Genomic DNA, 17,932 nt, shown 5'->3' on the forward strand with positions numbered 1-17,932 from the left:
TTAAAAAATAATACAGATGTTACACATGTAATATATATATATATATATATATAGAATAATTGACCAATAAATATTTTTATTCTCAATGAAAAATTATACATATACATATATCTATATCATTCCTAGTAATCCTCTACCCTACTCTACCCACGCTCGCACTTGTGGACGTCATCAGTACTTTTATGCTATATTGACACCGACATCGTGAATTGTGTAGAATGTTTCGTTAAAGTCAAAAAAGCTTGTTATATTCTTACGCTAATAAATATTTAAATATGGTACACGCACGTATTATCTATAACATCGTGTTACTTTTTTTCTTAATTATTGGAATTATTAATGGTTTTGTGATAAATTCTGACAACAAATTAGATGAGGATTTTGTCATCCCACATTACACAAATTATGAAGAGCTTCAACAGTTGTTTAATTCATTGGTTCTAAAATATCCAAATTTGGCAAGAGTGTTTTCCATAGGAAAATCCGTGGAAGGCAGAGATTTGTTAGTTATTGAAATTTCTGAAAATGTTAAGGAACGAAAACTGTGTGAACCAATGGTGAAATATGTTGCTAATATGCATGGTGATGAAACTGTTGGTAGAGAATTATTAGTATATCTTGCTCAATATCTTTTGAAGAATTATGGGAAAGATGAAAGAATTACAAAATTAGTGAATAATACTGATATCTATCTTATGCCGTCAATGAATCCTGATGGCTTTGAAAAATCAGCGGTAATGTTTCTATTTTTTGTTATTATTTCCCTTTATGATTTAAGTTAATTTAAATCCATGCATATATTGGTCTAATGTTCTTTTGAACTTTTAGGAAGGAAACTGTGACTCGAGAAAAGATTTTTCTGGTCGTGAAAATGCAAATCATGTTGATTTAAATAGGAATTTTCCAGATCAGTTTAATAGAAGAACTAATTATCTCCAACAAGGTGGCACTATATTAGATGGACGTCAGAATGAAACAGTAGCCATGATGACTTGGATTGCTACAGAACCATTTGTATTATCAGGAAATCTTCATGGAGGTGCTGTTGTAGCAAGTTATCCTTATGATTCTGGGTAATATAATAATAAATGCAATTATAAAATAAATTATGAAATTTTACTTATTATTTTATAAAAGTTATATATTGTATTGATTTTTAGCATTCAAGGATCTTGTTGTATTGAAAGTAAAAGTCCAGATGATGAGTTATTCAAATATTTAGCACATACATATGCAGATAATCATCCACAAATGCGTACAGGTACAGCATGCAGTTCTGATGTTTTTCAGGGTGGTGTTACCAATGGTGCATATTGGTGAGCATATATATCTGAATTATTTGTTTTTGGAAAGTATTATTTGTGAAGAAAATATTATTAAACTTTATCTGTTTTAGGTATGAAGTTGTTGGAGGGATGCAAGACTTCAATTATGCTCGCTCCAATGCACTTGAGATAACATTTGAACTTAGTTGTTGTAAATATCCATATGCCTCAGAAATGCCAGAACATTGGAGATTAAATAAGGAATCTCTTATAAAATATCTCGAGCAAGCCCATATTGGAGTAACAGGTCTTTAAATATTCATTAAGTATAATTATTTATTAATAACGATGGTATATATTAATTTATATTTTATAATTTTAGGTCTTGTAAGAGATATAAATGGGCAACCAATAGAAGGAGCAACTATCATTGTGCATGGAATAAATCATAATGTATCCACTACACCTCATGGAGAATATTGGCGTTTGTTACTGCCTGGAACATATAACATTCATGCAGAAGCATGGGCGTGAGTATATATAACGTTGTTACAAAACTAGTATTTTGTTTAGTAAGGTTTGATCTATATATCAACTTTTTATGATTTTAGATATCATCCAAGTGAACAAATAAATGTGACAGTAAAATCGGATGAACCAACTATTGTCAATTTCACTTTAACACAGGATACTTATGATGATCAAGGTAATCAGGATGCTCCTTTTGTTCATACACTCCCACTTCCTAATCAGAATTTTGCACTGTATAAACTAATACCATCTTATGATGATATGAATTACTAGTTATATTTACATATACGTAATTAAAGAATTTTCTTGTCTTTTATTTGTTTTCTCATAAAACTGAAAATGAAACGAAATTATTGTTTTTTATATTTACATATGAATTTATTATTTGTTTCATGAATTAGTTTTATCATCATTATTTTCATTTTACAGCACTGATATGATTATATCACAAGAGTATGTGATACTGCCATTTCTATACATTTTATTATCGTTTATGTCCTTAATATAAGCAAATATAAAAAAGATACACACAAGGTATGGAGAAAAAGATAAAGAAACTTTCTGATTTGCACAAAAATAATTATTTACAGCGAAAGTTATTTACTTATGAACTAATTGGAGCATAAACATATGTTAAACATAAATTTTTTAATCATTTTTATTATTTTTATGTTTACGTTTATTTGTTATATTATTTTTTATTTGTTTTTTAAATTTATTTGTCCTGTTTTGTATCTAAGAAAAGATATTTTAAATGCAAAAGTTTGTTAAATGAAAAAGAATGTAATAAGTTTATAATTTTAAACAATTGGTCTAAATACTTTGTAGATGTACAATTGGATCATATATGAATTGTGAGAACTAAGCATTACTGCACATCAAAAACATATCTTCTTGTAACACTCACATTTTTGAGGTGAATAACTTTTATGTTATCGAACAAATAGCAAATCGTGATTTATTTTTTGTTTGAATGCTCTCTTTTATATTAGTGAACAATTACAAGAACAAATAACATAACAAATAAAGTTTTTAAAAATAATTATAAAAATATTTTGTAGTATCTATTCCTTAAATTTCATGTGTTCATTTAAATGTTCATTTAAAGATCTGTATTATGAAAATCAGATTAAACTTTATAAACAAGAAAAACTATACACTAAAAGTAGAAGGTTTATTTCATTAAATGTAAAGAATATGTTAATCTCATTTTTATGAAGTAAATGAGATACATATATAAGAAAATATGTATGAATTATAAAAAATATATCCAAAGATTTTTAGTATGAAACGTAAATATCTTTAGGTAATTTTATTAATATTAACAAAAATATGTAAAACACTGAGAGATGTTTATGATCATATTTGTAATTTGATGTATAGCATAATATAATCAAATTGAATGTATAATGTCTAAAAAATTAAAAAATAAAATACTATATTTGTTTCAAACAGTGAGTTAGTTTTCTCAAATGTTTTCCAGCCTTTTCCTATATTTTTTATCCATCAAGTAGTGATACATCTTGAATATTATTATAATATATTATTTATTATTTCTTTGGTTTTTTGTGTTCTCTATACCTTGTGTTGTGTTGTAAATGTTGTAATAGTTGCATATTTTTTAAATTTTTAGTTTCATGTTTTTCATGATTTATTTTTGTCTTTTTAATGCATATGAAAAGTTTATTAAAGAAGATATATTTACATATGTACTTTTTGTTGAACTATTAATTTTTTTATTTAAGACATTTATTCTTACAATATGATAGTTTTAATTGTTTTGTAATATTATGTTAATTTGTAGGAAAATTAAAGTCAGATGAAGTTGAGGAATTTATTAGACCTACTGACAAATATGGTTTTCTCCATAATACGGAATTCAAACATCATAATTACATAGCAATGGAAAAATTCTTGAAAGAATTAAATTTGAATTACCCAAATATCACAAGGCTTTATAGTATAGGAGAGTCTGTTAAAGGACGTCAGTTATATGTTATGGAAATAACAGAAAATCCTGGTAAACATAGCCAAAATAAACCTGAAGTAAAATATATAGGAAACATGCATGGGAATGAAGTTGTTGGCAGAGAAATTTTACTAATGCTGTTGAAGTTCCTTTGTGAAAATTTTGGAACTGACAAAAGAGTTACGAAAATATTAAAGAGTGTCAGACTACATGTAATGCCAAGCATGAATCCAGATGGTTATGAAATTTCTAGAGAAGAAAATATATATGAAGGAAGAACAAACGCTAAAAATGTTGATCTCAACAGAAATTTTCCTGATCAATATGAAACAAATAATGTATGGATTTCCACTTTTTTATTGTTTCACTTTTGACGGATTTAGCACATTTTATATTTATATCTATTAAATGTTTATTGATTCTATAAATTTAGATTACTAGTTATATTTTTATATTTTACAGTATAATAAAGAACCAGAACCTGAGACGAAAGCAGTAATGAATTGGATTGCAAGTATTCCATTTGTACTTTCTGCTAATTTTCATGGAGGAGCATTAGTGGCAAATTATCCATATGATAATAAACCAGAATACATGTATGATAATGAAAATCTAAGTCCGGATGATAAAGTTTTCAAAGCTTTAGCATTAACATATTCAAATGCTCATCCTCGTATGCATCTTGGAGAACCATGTCCTTCATTTTTAAATGGACGATTAAACACAGTACAAAATGTATTAGAGAAAAGCTTTCCAAATGGTATAACCAATGGGGCTGCTTGGTATTCTGTTAATGGAGGCATGCAAGATTATAATTACGTTCATAGCAATGATTTTGAAATTACGATAGAAGTAGGATGTACAAAATTTCCAAATGCAACTGAATTACCAGAGTATTGGTTACAAAATAGAGAACCTCTCCTACGTTTAATTGAAATGGTATTTATGTATTAATATGTATAGCATGTTATAAAAATAATTATTTCTTTCATTATACTTATACATTTTTTTTTATAGTCTCATAAAGGAATACATGGAGTAATACGTTCATCAATTGGAAATCCTATACCTCATGCTAAAATATCTATAGAAGGAATTAAACATGATATCTATGCAGCCAATGATGGAGATTATTGGCGTCTTTTAGTCCCAGGCAAATACAATGTTACAGCCAGTGCAGTAGGGTATGAATCTCAAACGCAAATTGCAGTGGTATCAGATGATGTTAATATTGGAGAAGGAGTAGTATTGGATTTCTCATTAATGCGAGATGATCCTCAACACTGGTATAACTATATAACATATAATTTTATGATTTTCTTAAGACTAGAAAGTACTTTAATATAATTCTTATAAGCATTGCAATTTCCAGAATAATGATACTTATATATTGTTGAATGTTAAAAAGGATTGTTTTTGATAAGGAGTTATAAAAATTTCATTTTAGGAAGAAATTTAAAAACTTCACGGAAGTAAATATTTTAATATATTATAAAATATATTTCGACTATAATAAAGTAAATTACAATTATATTTTAATAGAAGCAGAACTGATTATTAGAATGCTTTATTGTATAATCATTTTATGTGTTTCCTTATCATCAAGTATTTTAATGAATAGATCTTTTTTAATTACATATTAATTTTTTCATGCTTAATATAAAAACAAATTTTTGTTTCTTAATTTGGTATATATTCGTATTTTATGTAATAATTTTCTATTTCAGGTCATCTGCTTATGATTTTCGGTTAATGACAAACTTAGACAATATTTATTTAACAAATGTCGAGTTAAGTGATAAATTTAATCAATTAGAAAATGATCAACCAAACATTGCAGAATTTCAAGCTCAAGGGGAGTCATTAATCAGTGTAGATATTCGTTCTTTAAAAGTTACACATAATGTGAGCATATCATTTAAAAAATATATAGCCATTTATTCCAAATTTTACGTTTTACGATTATAAAAAAATAGTTACAAATTTATTAATTATAGATGGGTGCACCAGAAGAAAATAAATATCATATTGGTTTAATTGGGGGTCTATTTGCATCTCAACCAATTGGTAGAGAAATGCTGTTACGATTAGCAACTCATATACTGAAAGGAAATCAAATTGGAGATCCCCCTATAGAAAGAATATTGAAAAACTCTGTATTACATTTTGTACCCTACATAGATCCAGGTTTTGATAATATAGTACCAAATGCTCAAGAGTGTAATCCTATTGTAGATGATGAAATAGGCAAAAGGCTATTGCTACAAAATAATAATGCTACATCAGATAAATTAAACATGATTACTAATGCATTTAAAACAATGTTATCTAATGAAAAATATGATGTAATAATAATATTAGGAAGTGGAGCACTTGAAGTCAGGTAACGAAAATTTAAGTTACTGATATAATATACTAATATATAGTATAATAAAATATATTTACGTATTTATTTTTTTTTTTTTGTTATATTATATGATTCAAACTTAAAATAGTATAACATAATTTAAGATAATAATACCTTATATTCTTATTTTAGTTATACAGATGATAGCTTGAATGTGTATAAAACTCTGGCCAAAAATTATGAACATTTAATACAGAAAGAAACTTGCAGTTTTATTAACAATGATGTTAAAAAAGTACAGAGTTATATTCAAAATCAGTATAAAATACCAACAGTAAGTAATATATTTATTAATATATAAAATCATTTCTAGTTTATATTATTTGTATATTAATCTGTTACAATCTGTTATACTTGTAGATAAGTATCAACATGGCTTGTTGTAAATATCCACTTCCAGGATCTATTCCAACTATTTGGCGTGAAAATTTATTGCCCTTGAAGCAACTTATTCAGGGTCTGACAACTGGTGTTCGAGCAGTGGTAACAGATACTGACGATGCTCCCTTAAGGGAAACTGTAGTTAAGATTGGAAATAGTTACCATGTTTCTAAAAACATGGCTTATTTTAAAATTATTCTTCTTCCTGGTGAATATTCGTTAACATTTGTTTGTGAAGGTTATATAGAACAGTCTATTAAAGTCCATGTAGATGATAAAAATATAACTGATCTTCACATTAAATTGACGAAACGTCATGTAGAAAAAGCAAAACACCAAAAATACGATAACGATCAAGAGACAAATGTTGTAAATCAAGTTTTGATCGATCTGAACAATAAATATTCACAATTATCAACTTTACATATTATTGGTAAATCACAAACGGGCACTCGAATAATATGTTTAGAAATTGGAACTGAAGGTAATTACAAACGCATTGGTCGACCATCTATAGCCTTCGTGGCTGGTATTTCAAATGGTGCACCTGTAACATCTAAAATTTTACTTGATTTTGCGACCTATTTACTAGATCGTTATCGGAAAGACACTAGAATTACAAATTATTTAGATAAATTTACGATATACATTGCACCGGATTTATCTCAAAATTCTAATAATAATCAAACTTGTGATTCATTCATTGTGGACAATTTACAATTTCCTATCAATGATAGACTAAGCACTGAGGCAAGTACACTAATTAATTGGTTCAAAAACATTAATGCTGTATTAGCAATAAATTTAAATATTGGTTCGCAACATATTGAAATTCCATTTGCGGGAAAGTATGGAAAAACATTTGAACAGATATATAACACCGATGATAATGATGTATTGCAAGATTTAGCATCATTATATACTAAACATAAGATGAACATGACTTTTAAAAATCCAGAATGTGATCACGATTTAAATATAGATTCTAATGGAATTATTCATGCTGGCATGGGTATAAGTGGAAAAAGAAAACATTCTTTAATGGATTATCTTTATTTAAATACGAGTACTTTGATGCTTGATGTATATGTTACTTGTTGCAACACTGATGATTCAAGAAATATATGGGAAGATAATAAGGCTAGTTTATTAATGATGATAGAAAAGCTTAATGAAGGAGTAAAAGGATTTGTCCTTAATGAGAACAATGAGCCAATTGAAAATGCTATTTTATCATACAATAAATCAGTGCATCATGTTAAAAGTGGAATAAATGGAGCTTACTGGTTTTTATTCAAACCTGGTGCTCATATTATAAGTGCTAGCGCATCTGGATATATTCAACAGACTAAATTGTTTATAACATCAGATGTACATAGTGTTTCGCATTTGATATTCAAATTAAAATATGATGACAACTTTCTTGGGATGCCTAGAATTGTTTTTATAGTTCTTATAAGTAAGATAATCAATATTTTTATAATATATATAACACATAAGTTATAACGTATTATTAGAATATAATTTTAAATCATATTTTTGCAGCCACTGTATGTTTGGGAATTATTGCATGTTCTATTTTTATTTGTGCTAACTGTAAATCTTCCAAAAATTTAAAAAAAAATAATTGGAATGGATATGCGTTTAGTCTTTTAAAAGATGGAACAAGCTTTTTTGATGATGATGAAAAAGAAATTGAAATATTTAGAAGACCATTGAATGGTAAGTATAATAACAAAGTGATGCATATAAAAGTCTTTTAAATATTTATTTTTTAAATATTTGTAAAAATTTAGAAGGCAACTATTTGCAGTTTCTCTTAATATGTAGAATGACAGAGTTTTGAAATATCTATTACAAATTATTAATACAGGATCGTATTATATTTTTATTATGATTAATTATATGATTATTTGTATGGTTATTTCATGTTTTTTTAGGACATATGCAACCAAACGAAGTTACAAAACCATATTTTGATGACGATAATATTTCAAGTTCTGAGGATGCTAGTGACTTAGAATTTATCAGGCCAGGCAAAGAATGGGAAGAAGAGACAAATAAAGAACATAGATAATACAATATTAATTTTTAAATGAGATGTTTTGTTATTACATTTAAATTATATATGAAAGTATAAAAACTGAACAAATAATTACTAACAGAGAAGAAAAGAATAACAATCCTAAAATGGCAACACGTACTTTTGTTTAACTTAAATGTTGAATCAATTATACTTACTAAATGATAAAATGATTTTTTCAAAAAATACTGTTCTCTGGAATAGTCAATCTTGATCAAGATAAAAAATAATAAAAACAATAAAATCATTTTATGTAGAAAAACTGTCGTACTTAAAGTAATATAAGGATAAAGCAGGATATATATAATTAAACATCTATATATTTAACAATATAATGAACTTTGTTCCGAAAAAAAAGGTATGTGTCTGAAAAACTTTAGCTAACATTTTGCATTCTATATTTTTATATATAACATAAGATTAATATTTTATATATGAATATGAATTATACACATTCCAAAGTGCTTATTTTGTATGTTATCTATGTGTGATCTTAAAATTTAATATAATAAAATGATGTAAATTTTTTAATACATATATGAAACAAGGATTTTTATGCATAATATCACATTTAAAAAAAAATCATAATATTAAGTTCATAAATGTGTGGAACATTTTACGTATTTTTACAGAATCTTTGAAATATGAAAAATATGTTTATAAAGATATTTATTATAATGACATGTACTTTATACAAGAATTTGAATAAAAATATATCACCTACTGATATAACTAAAATTTTATTTCAAGTTATGTGGGTATATTAATTTGTTTAACAAGAATGAAGTTATTGGTATATGACTACATATGTGTTGTAATTTATAATATTATTGACGTAATATATTTATAATTCTAATATATCTAAAAGATCTAGTAAGTAATATGACAAAAATAATATTTATATATATGAATCTTATTTACAATAGATGATATATACAATCAGTTTTATATTTATTTGTTTTTGATATTCAATATATATATGTTTTTGCCATTATCTGGGTGTCTGGCGTCTATAAAGTACAAAAGTACTTTTATGTTTGTTCGCTTATAACTTTAAAGCTAATAAATCGATTTGAATCGGATTTGGATCGTTCGGTAGAGAATGCCCCAAAAGTGGTGTAGTCAAAATGGCATTTTATTTATTATCTCAAAATACTAAAAGATTCAGAACAAATAAACTGCACATTGCTAGTGACGCGACGGTGAGAGACGGCCCGAAGAGACCGATTATGATTCTTCGGTTGTGCTTGAAATATATATATATTTCTTGAAATATATATATATATATATATATATATATATATATACACACACAAATGAATACCAAAAAAAGCATTGTACATAAAGAAATATTATAAAATTATTAAATATGTAATTTTCTTCAAACGATTGCTATCTACTTCCTTTTCGTTTTAACTTATTCTTTATTATTTCTATACTATTTACTATTCTGTACTCTATTTAATATTAAAATCTATCTAAAAATTCAATTATTAAGGACATACATCCGGTCAAAGCCATCAGTTAGTATGTATGTATGTGTGTGTGTGTGTGCGCGCGCACATACACACACACACTCTGTAAAGCATTGAAGTCAGTACATTTCAAACTGTTAATTAGGTTAGGATGATGCAAGTTTTGTATTCGAAGACTAATTATTTATACATGAGGTTTACTTCTTTTTTTACATATGGTTTATAGTTAAAATAAATAAATTACTTTTACGACAAACAGTTCAAATATTATCACATTAAACTGTTTCTTACAACATGATATTAAAGATTGAGTAGAAGCATCGGAGATCGGAGATAACAGAAAATTTAGACAACGTCACAATGTGAACGCTTTTTCTACACTGATATATACATGCAACGATTTCCTCGTGTCTTTTCGGATATCGAACGTGAATCATTCAAGAGTTTAATGATAGTTAATGTGAACAGTATTTTATATTATTTGATTAAATTAAGAGAAATATATTAACATTAATACTAAATATCCTATACGCGAATATATTGAAAAAGTAATGTATGTGGAAACAAGTAAAAATTTGCAACAGAATTCTAGACACGTGATATTTATTTGACAATCTTTCTTTGTATATTTGTCTAAACATTTCTTTGAAAGCAATTGTACACAGAATTTTTGTATTGAAATATTTTTGAGTAAAGCTTTTCATAAAGAGGTAAGTTTAATTGTATAACTTTTATTTTCTAGAAGAGGAGTAATGAGATAGATAAGATATACTTTATGGTTTTCATCACTTTTGGATATTTCCAGTTTCTAGAGATTAAAAATGGCAAAAAGGTTACAACCATCTTGGATGCCACCAGAAAGAAAAAGCAGCTCAGTTCTTAAGTTATACAACAGCTTAACTAGGGAGAAAGAAATATTTGTCCCTCAATTTGGAAATCATATATTATGGTATAGTTGTGGACCTACTGTTTATGACGCATCACATATGGGACATGCTAGGTACAAAGTTGCGTATAAAATTATGTATTTAAAAAATGCGTATTATTTTATTAAAATACTATAGATAATAATATTTATTTTTTATATATTTGTTATCATTTTTGTCACTATTTAGATCATATATATCTTTCGATATATTAAGGCGTGTCTTATCTGATTATTTTGGATACGATATTTTATATGTGATGAATATTACTGATATAGATGATAAAATTATAAAGAGAGCTAGACAAAATTATTTATATGAGAAATATATAGAAGAAAATCATACTCTTGATGAAATTCTGGATGATGCAAAATATGTAATGTGTATTTTTGAAGATACAGTGAAGAATACGAATGATACAGATAAAAAATGTATGCTAGAGGCATTGTTGTGCAATGTGGAAAAAGCTATTGAAAATTTGGAAAACGTAGTAAAGCTTAAAGATGAAGAAAAAATGAAAGAATATCAAGAAGTATATATATATTTTTCATATTTTTAGAGTATAAGTAATAAATTTATAAGTAGAGATTATGTAATTTAATATTAATAATATTCTTATTAATTTTATTTAATAATTTATCTAAAGATACTATCTTTGTAACTTCTATGGATACAGTTATTATTAAAAGAAGCACGAGATCCTTTGGCAGAATGGTTGGATAAAACGAAAGGAGCTACAGTTACAGAACATTCTATTTTTACCAAATTATCACAACATTGGGAAATGGAATTTCACAAAGATATGGATTCTTTAAATGTAATATTAAGTATATTTTCTTGATTTTAACTATATATATTTATTAATTATATTGAATAATTCATAATGAAATTTTCATTAGATACTAAGGCCAAATGTTTTAACAAGAGTTAGTGAATACATACCTGAAATTATAACATTTATTGAAAAAATTATAGAAAATGGAATTGCATATGAAAGTAATGGTTCTGTATATTTCGATGTTGCTACCTTTGATAAGCAGGATAAACATTATTATGCTAAACTCGTCCCAGAAGCATATGGCGATACATCGAGTTTGCAAGAAGGAGAAGGTAAAAATTCTTTTTTTTTGAAGATGAATGTGTTCATTTTTGATAACTTTTAATATTTTTGTTAGGAGATTTAAGTGGTACAAAGGTATCTGAAAAAAGATCACCAACTGATTTTGCACTTTGGAAATGTTCAAAGGAAGGAGAACCTTGGTGGGAAAGCCCTTGGGGTAAAGGACGACCAGGTTGGCATATAGAATGTTCAGTTATGGCATCTATAATTTGTGGAGAAAGTTTAGATATTCATACTGGAGGGATAGATTTGAAGTTTCCCCATCATGATAATGAAATGGCACAAGCAGAAGCATACTATAATAATTCTAATTGGGTTAAATATTTTCTTCATTCTGGTCATTTGACCATAGCAGGATGCAAAATGTCAAAATCACTAAAAAATTTCATTACTATACAAGATGCATTAAAAAAGCACTCAGCAAGACAACTTAGGCTTGCATTTCTTTTGCATTCATGGAAAGATACATTAGATTACAGTGATGATACCATGCATATGGCCATTCAATATGAAAAGTTTTTAAATGTAAATATAATTATTTGTTATATAATATTTTATGAATATTTTATTTAATATTATTTAATTCAACATTTAATAATGTAATATATGTACAACACCTTGTTTGTATTATAGGAATTCTTTTTAAATGTAAAATGTAAAATTAGATCTTTGGGTTCAGAGACAAATATTAATACTTTTACTAAATGGACTAAATCCGAAGTGGAATTAAATGAAAAGTTTTATCATGCCAGGGACTTAGTACATAACGCATTATGTGGTAAGTGAACATTTACAAATATTGTGCACTGTAATTGTATAACTAATATATATTTTGCTATTATGTAATTTAATATACATATTATATTATATAATTATATATTATATTATTTTGTATGTTAATAAAACCTACGATACATTTTATTATAGACAATATTGATACAAGGAGTGCGCTTGATGCCGTTAGGGATCTTGTGACGCATTGCAATATTTACATGAAAGAAATAAAACAACCAAATACACTATTACTTAGAGATGTTGCAGTTTATATTACAAAAATGTTTATTATATTTGGGGTTATATCATCGCATGATAGTATTGGTTTTCCAGTTGACAGCAATACAGCGAATTTAAATGTATGATTTATATACATTTATTTTCTCTTTCCTTATGTTCTGACTCCTTATTATAAATTTTATTAAAGGTTGAAGAAATCGTTATGCCCTACCTTGAAATTTTGGCAAATTTCCGTGAGAAAGTAAGAAATCATGCTAAAGCTTTGAAAGCTAGTAGTATTCTTGAGGAATGTGATACATTACGTGACGATATTTTACCAAATATTGGAGTTCGTTTGGAAGATAGTAATGAAGAAGTTTGTAAAATTAAATTAGTAAATAAAGAAGAACTATTAAAAGAGAAGATTCATAAGAAGCAAATGGAGTTGGAAAGGACGTTGGAGAAGGAAAGAAGAAAAGCAGAAGCTGCAGCGAAGGAAGCGCTGAGAAAAATTCCGCCTTCTGAGATGTTTAAGCTAGAAAAAGATAAATATTCTCAATTCGATGGCAATGTATGTAGATTTATAATAATAATACATTCCATTTTCTAACTAAAAACTGTCTTGTTTAGGGTGTACCGACGCATTATATTGATGGTACAGAAATCAGTAAAGGACAGATGAAGAAGTTGCTGAAATTGCAGCAAGCCCAAGAGAAGAGATACAACGAATATCTTGCTTCTACCAATGATGCTTAACACTTTTTGTCCGCATAGCGTTAATCTTGTATACTGGAAAGTTGATTATTTAAGAAAGATATTGGTTTCACCTTTTTAATATATTTATTTCAACATTACTTTTTTTATCATTGCATTTATGAACGTATTACGTTTATGAACGTATTTATGCTTACATAATATTTATGTTTATGTTTGTACAGTACTTAATTGAAGAAATTAATTTTATTTTGGCACATGTTTCCAATATTTTACAGGTTGCTTATTTATCGTTATACGCATACTTACAATATCAGTCATACTATTGTATTAAATCAACATTTAAATATTATATATGATATGTATTAAATAAAAATTTATTAAATAAATTCCTCTTTAATATTAAAAAGAATCCACATGAATTTATAAAAATAGAACTTTATACATACTACATACGATTAAACTGCTACATTTTGTGGTAAAAAGTCGTTTTGGTGATATTTGTAATAAATTAGCCTAATGTTATTTACTACAGAGATATCTTTTAACATTGAGTTAATAGATTAGTGAAGGCATAAAGATAGTATAACAGAATATGTATTTTTTTGTGTCCCACATTTTGGGGTCACTTAAGCCCTTAGCATTTTTGTTACATGCGACGTCATTATTCAGTATAGTAATGATATGAATTAAAACCACTGACGAAATATAGAAAAGACAGTGTTATAATATTAATTGCTTAAATATTATAAATTAAAAATTTTATTGTTTTCAATAAGTAATTAAAAGCCTTTTCTGATGTTTACGTTACGAGAATTTAGAGAAAAATGAGCTTGCGCGCAAGTTCGATCGGATATTCCTAATATATATACCCGATGACAGGTTACATATTTTTGACAAGGTTGCTCGAAAGTTAACGACCTTCACCGATGTCATGAAACATAATTTTTTCATTATAACAATCAAATTTAATCAAATTTAATAATTTCTACATTTTTATTGTAATTTTACGTCTTCAACAATTTATTACAATAATCATTTTTATAATTTTTATGCTTTTTTATAAGTTAAAACAAAATTTACGCTTTTATGGTACTAGTTTTTGGCTTAGAACTATGTTAATTTGCATTAAATTTTGATTATGATGAAAATAATTATACTATAATTGTTATTTATCAGTGGTTAAAAATAATCACTCAGCCTAAAGAAAAAAAGATTTACCTATGTATATAGTATTTCAACTTGTAGTAATTACTGCTTTTTTGGAATTGTTTTACAAGATTTTTAATTTTTACCTAGTCATCATAATATCTTATAACAATTTATAAATTTGTTTAACTTAATTCTAAGCATATAAATAGACGGACACACAGGCAATTTTGTTTTACTTTCTAATATAAGATTATATTGAAGTATTGTTTTAGTTGAATCACTGATTTAATTACTTATGTTATTTTATTTAATAATGTCTGTGGTTTGTTTTTAATATACGATAGCACTCCATTTATTTAAACTTGTCGCGGGATAAATAGTTCATATATGTAATAAGATCATACTGATTTTCTTTACTGCTTGCGATTTGTCGTTCATGTAATAGTAATTCACATTCAGATAAATGAATTTAATTACTAGAGGTTTATTTAATCGAGCATTAATATGTCAAAGTTTTATTTCAATAACAGAGCAGGTTTAAACGGACTAATTACATTCGGCATTATGTTACAAATTGTAGGGAGCGTAACAAAACCTCTGAATAGTCGGTATTACAGAACATGTGGCACAAAGCTCCGTAGATGACAAGTTCATTTTTATCGTTGAGTCGAATACAATTCCCATATTTGCCGTAGCAAATCGCAGAGGGCGTAAGAAACACTGATCTTTTTCGAGGTCGGTATTTCAGACACGTGAGACACGAAATCTATCCTGATATCAAGTCTATCATGCATTTAGTCAATGGCGAAGATGATGGAGTAAAGAACAATCGAAAGATATCTTAGAATGCAAGCAGATAATGTCATTGTTACATATAAAATTATTATTTTCGATCGTGCAAAATGTTTTGTGACACGTTGCGATTGGAAACACCAGAGTCCTGGAACGAAATAAACTTTGCACCATTTCCATCTAACCGGATGAATCTGACATGTGATGCTGTCCATTATTAAAGCATAATACCCCTTTCACAATGACGCATGAGTTGGTGTGTGACAGCTTTATAAATGTAAAAGCGATATAATGCTCGACTTGCGGCGAACCAGACCGATATTCATCCCGCATTCAGAAAGTGTGAAAACGCGCGGCGTGGCGAGGCGAGACGAGAAAGGCAAACGGGTCGTGTATCATGCGCTTTTCCAACTCGGGAAAATACGTCGTCCGATAATGTCTCGTATCAAAAACCTGACAGAATAATTACAAAATATCTTTCGACTTTACATATTTTTCATATTATGTACATATTTTTTTTAATTAAAAAATGGTGAAGTAATATATAGAGTGTCCGCACTATTAGCTTCTACTTCTTTCGTGTAACAGGATTTTGAGAAAAATACAAACAAACGAAGTTTTACTAATTTGTATGCGTAATACGATCGCTTGAATAGATTTGTTATATTTGTCATAACCTTCATTTAATGACGAGATTGTGAATGCTTTTAAATTGGTAACTACAATTTTCTCATACATTAGATAAAAGTGGATATAGAAACGTTTTTAATGATTTACGACACAACAGAATTTAAGATTGCTGAAATACGAAAGTTAACCGAGTGTTTTGAAGATTTTATAACATTGTATCTATTGGGAACGGTTATGAAATTTATATTGTATGCTGTATTGCTGAATTCGTTGCTAATGATCAAATAATCATGGTAAACGAAATAAAATAAACGAAATAAAAGAAAAGATATAAATGCAATTATTCCTGAAGCAACCGTAACATATCTTCCTAACCCTTCGAATCACATTGGTCAAAATTCGTTCACCGGGATCACACGATATTCTAGCGAAATTACAAAATTCCTGTTAGCGTGTACTGGATTTTACCAGACGGTTTTCTTTTCGTTGCGACGCACGAAGAAAAAAGAAAAAAAAAATGCGAATGAGAGAAAGAGAAAGTAAAAAAGACGAGTAAGTTGACGTTAACAATGCGTGACGGTTGGCGCAAAAAATATGCTCTCGAATATGAAGTCAAGAGCGGTAAAAAAGCAAACAGACTTTTCGCTCGAATTCTTTCTTTTTCACTCGCCCCCTCTTTCACTCTCTTTCTCTTTTATACTCCATCTTTTTCCATCGGTGGCGGCGTGAATGAATACGTAAATTTTTTCGGGAGAAGTCCGATTTTCACACCCCAAAGTCGAAAGGTCTCGATTCTTGATTGACACCTGAATGTTCTCGTATGCATATATAAAGCCACCCTCTTTCTCTACTCTTCACCCTCTTCGTCGCACTCCTGACACGCGGTTTCGTTTCGTTCGTCGGTTTCTCTTCACTGCGAAATCGGAGTTCGGTAACTGTTGTAATTTAACGAGCACCACTTTTCACTCGTATTACCAACGTGTTCATACATTTTTTCCTTCTCCTGGTTTCTTTCACGCGTTGCCATTTTTCCTCCTCTTCCTCCACTTTCGTGACGCCACTGATCAGAGTAACCGAACGATATAAAAGAACAAAAAAAAAAAAAAAAAAGAAAAAAGGAAGAAAAAATACATATAGAATGGTAGAAAGGTGAAACGTTATTGTATCGAGAGATCGACTTCGTATGGTGAATTGAATCACGTTGGTAAATTAGAATAGCACCCTGGGCTCTGTAATCTGAAAGACCTGCACGTTATGCTGATCGCACCAACGGTTTTTCTCGAATTCGTTACGTAGAAATTTGTAAGATTGATTTCGGGGGCAATGGCGAAATTAGTGGAACAAGGAAAGAACAGACTTCTCGCGAGAATTCTATACGTAGAAACATTGTTGATCATCGTACGTGTAACGTTCCACAGGTTTTGTAAAGTCCAGTTTTTAGTTATAACGTACTTTAAATTAAAAACCATTGGAAGATTGATCAAGATATCTCGA

General features: G+C 27.9%; 2 protein-coding genes across 2 annotated transcripts; both read left to right on the forward strand.

Annotated features, from left to right (window-relative positions):
- The first annotated feature begins 147 nt into the window (after positions 1-147).
- LOC117234262 (carboxypeptidase D-like) lies at positions 148-9,173 on the forward strand. Its single transcript, XM_033495290.1, has 15 exons — positions 148-734; positions 829-1,073; positions 1,161-1,316; positions 1,397-1,572; positions 1,648-1,795; positions 1,877-1,971; positions 3,601-4,103; positions 4,228-4,704; positions 4,783-5,051; positions 5,493-5,670; positions 5,763-6,148; positions 6,305-6,446; positions 6,533-8,012; positions 8,099-8,275; positions 8,494-9,173. The coding sequence occupies exons 1-15, from the start codon at positions 276-278 to the stop codon at positions 8,628-8,630; spliced, it is 5,028 nt and encodes a 1,675-aa protein (XP_033351181.1). The 5' UTR covers positions 148-275; the 3' UTR covers positions 8,631-9,173.
- A 1,039-nt stretch (positions 9,174-10,212) lies between these two features.
- LOC117234285 (cysteine--tRNA ligase, cytoplasmic) lies at positions 10,213-14,004 on the forward strand. Its single transcript, XM_033495344.1, has 10 exons — positions 10,213-10,821; positions 10,917-11,111; positions 11,227-11,569; positions 11,714-11,854; positions 11,937-12,147; positions 12,213-12,682; positions 12,791-12,935; positions 13,085-13,290; positions 13,359-13,721; positions 13,781-14,004. Exons 2-10 carry the CDS (start codon positions 10,933-10,935, stop codon positions 13,904-13,906), a joined length of 2,184 nt encoding a protein of 727 aa, XP_033351235.1. The 5' UTR covers positions 10,213-10,821; positions 10,917-10,932; the 3' UTR covers positions 13,907-14,004.
- The last annotated feature ends 3,928 nt before the right edge of the window (positions 14,005-17,932 follow it).

This window comes from Bombus vosnesenskii, unplaced genomic scaffold (genome assembly GCF_011952255.1).
Source record: "Bombus vosnesenskii isolate JDL3184/JDL3185 unplaced genomic scaffold, Bvos_JDL3184-5_v1.1 scf7180000013304, whole genome shotgun sequence".
Lineage (NCBI taxonomy): Eukaryota > Metazoa > Arthropoda > Insecta > Hymenoptera > Apidae > Bombus > Bombus vosnesenskii.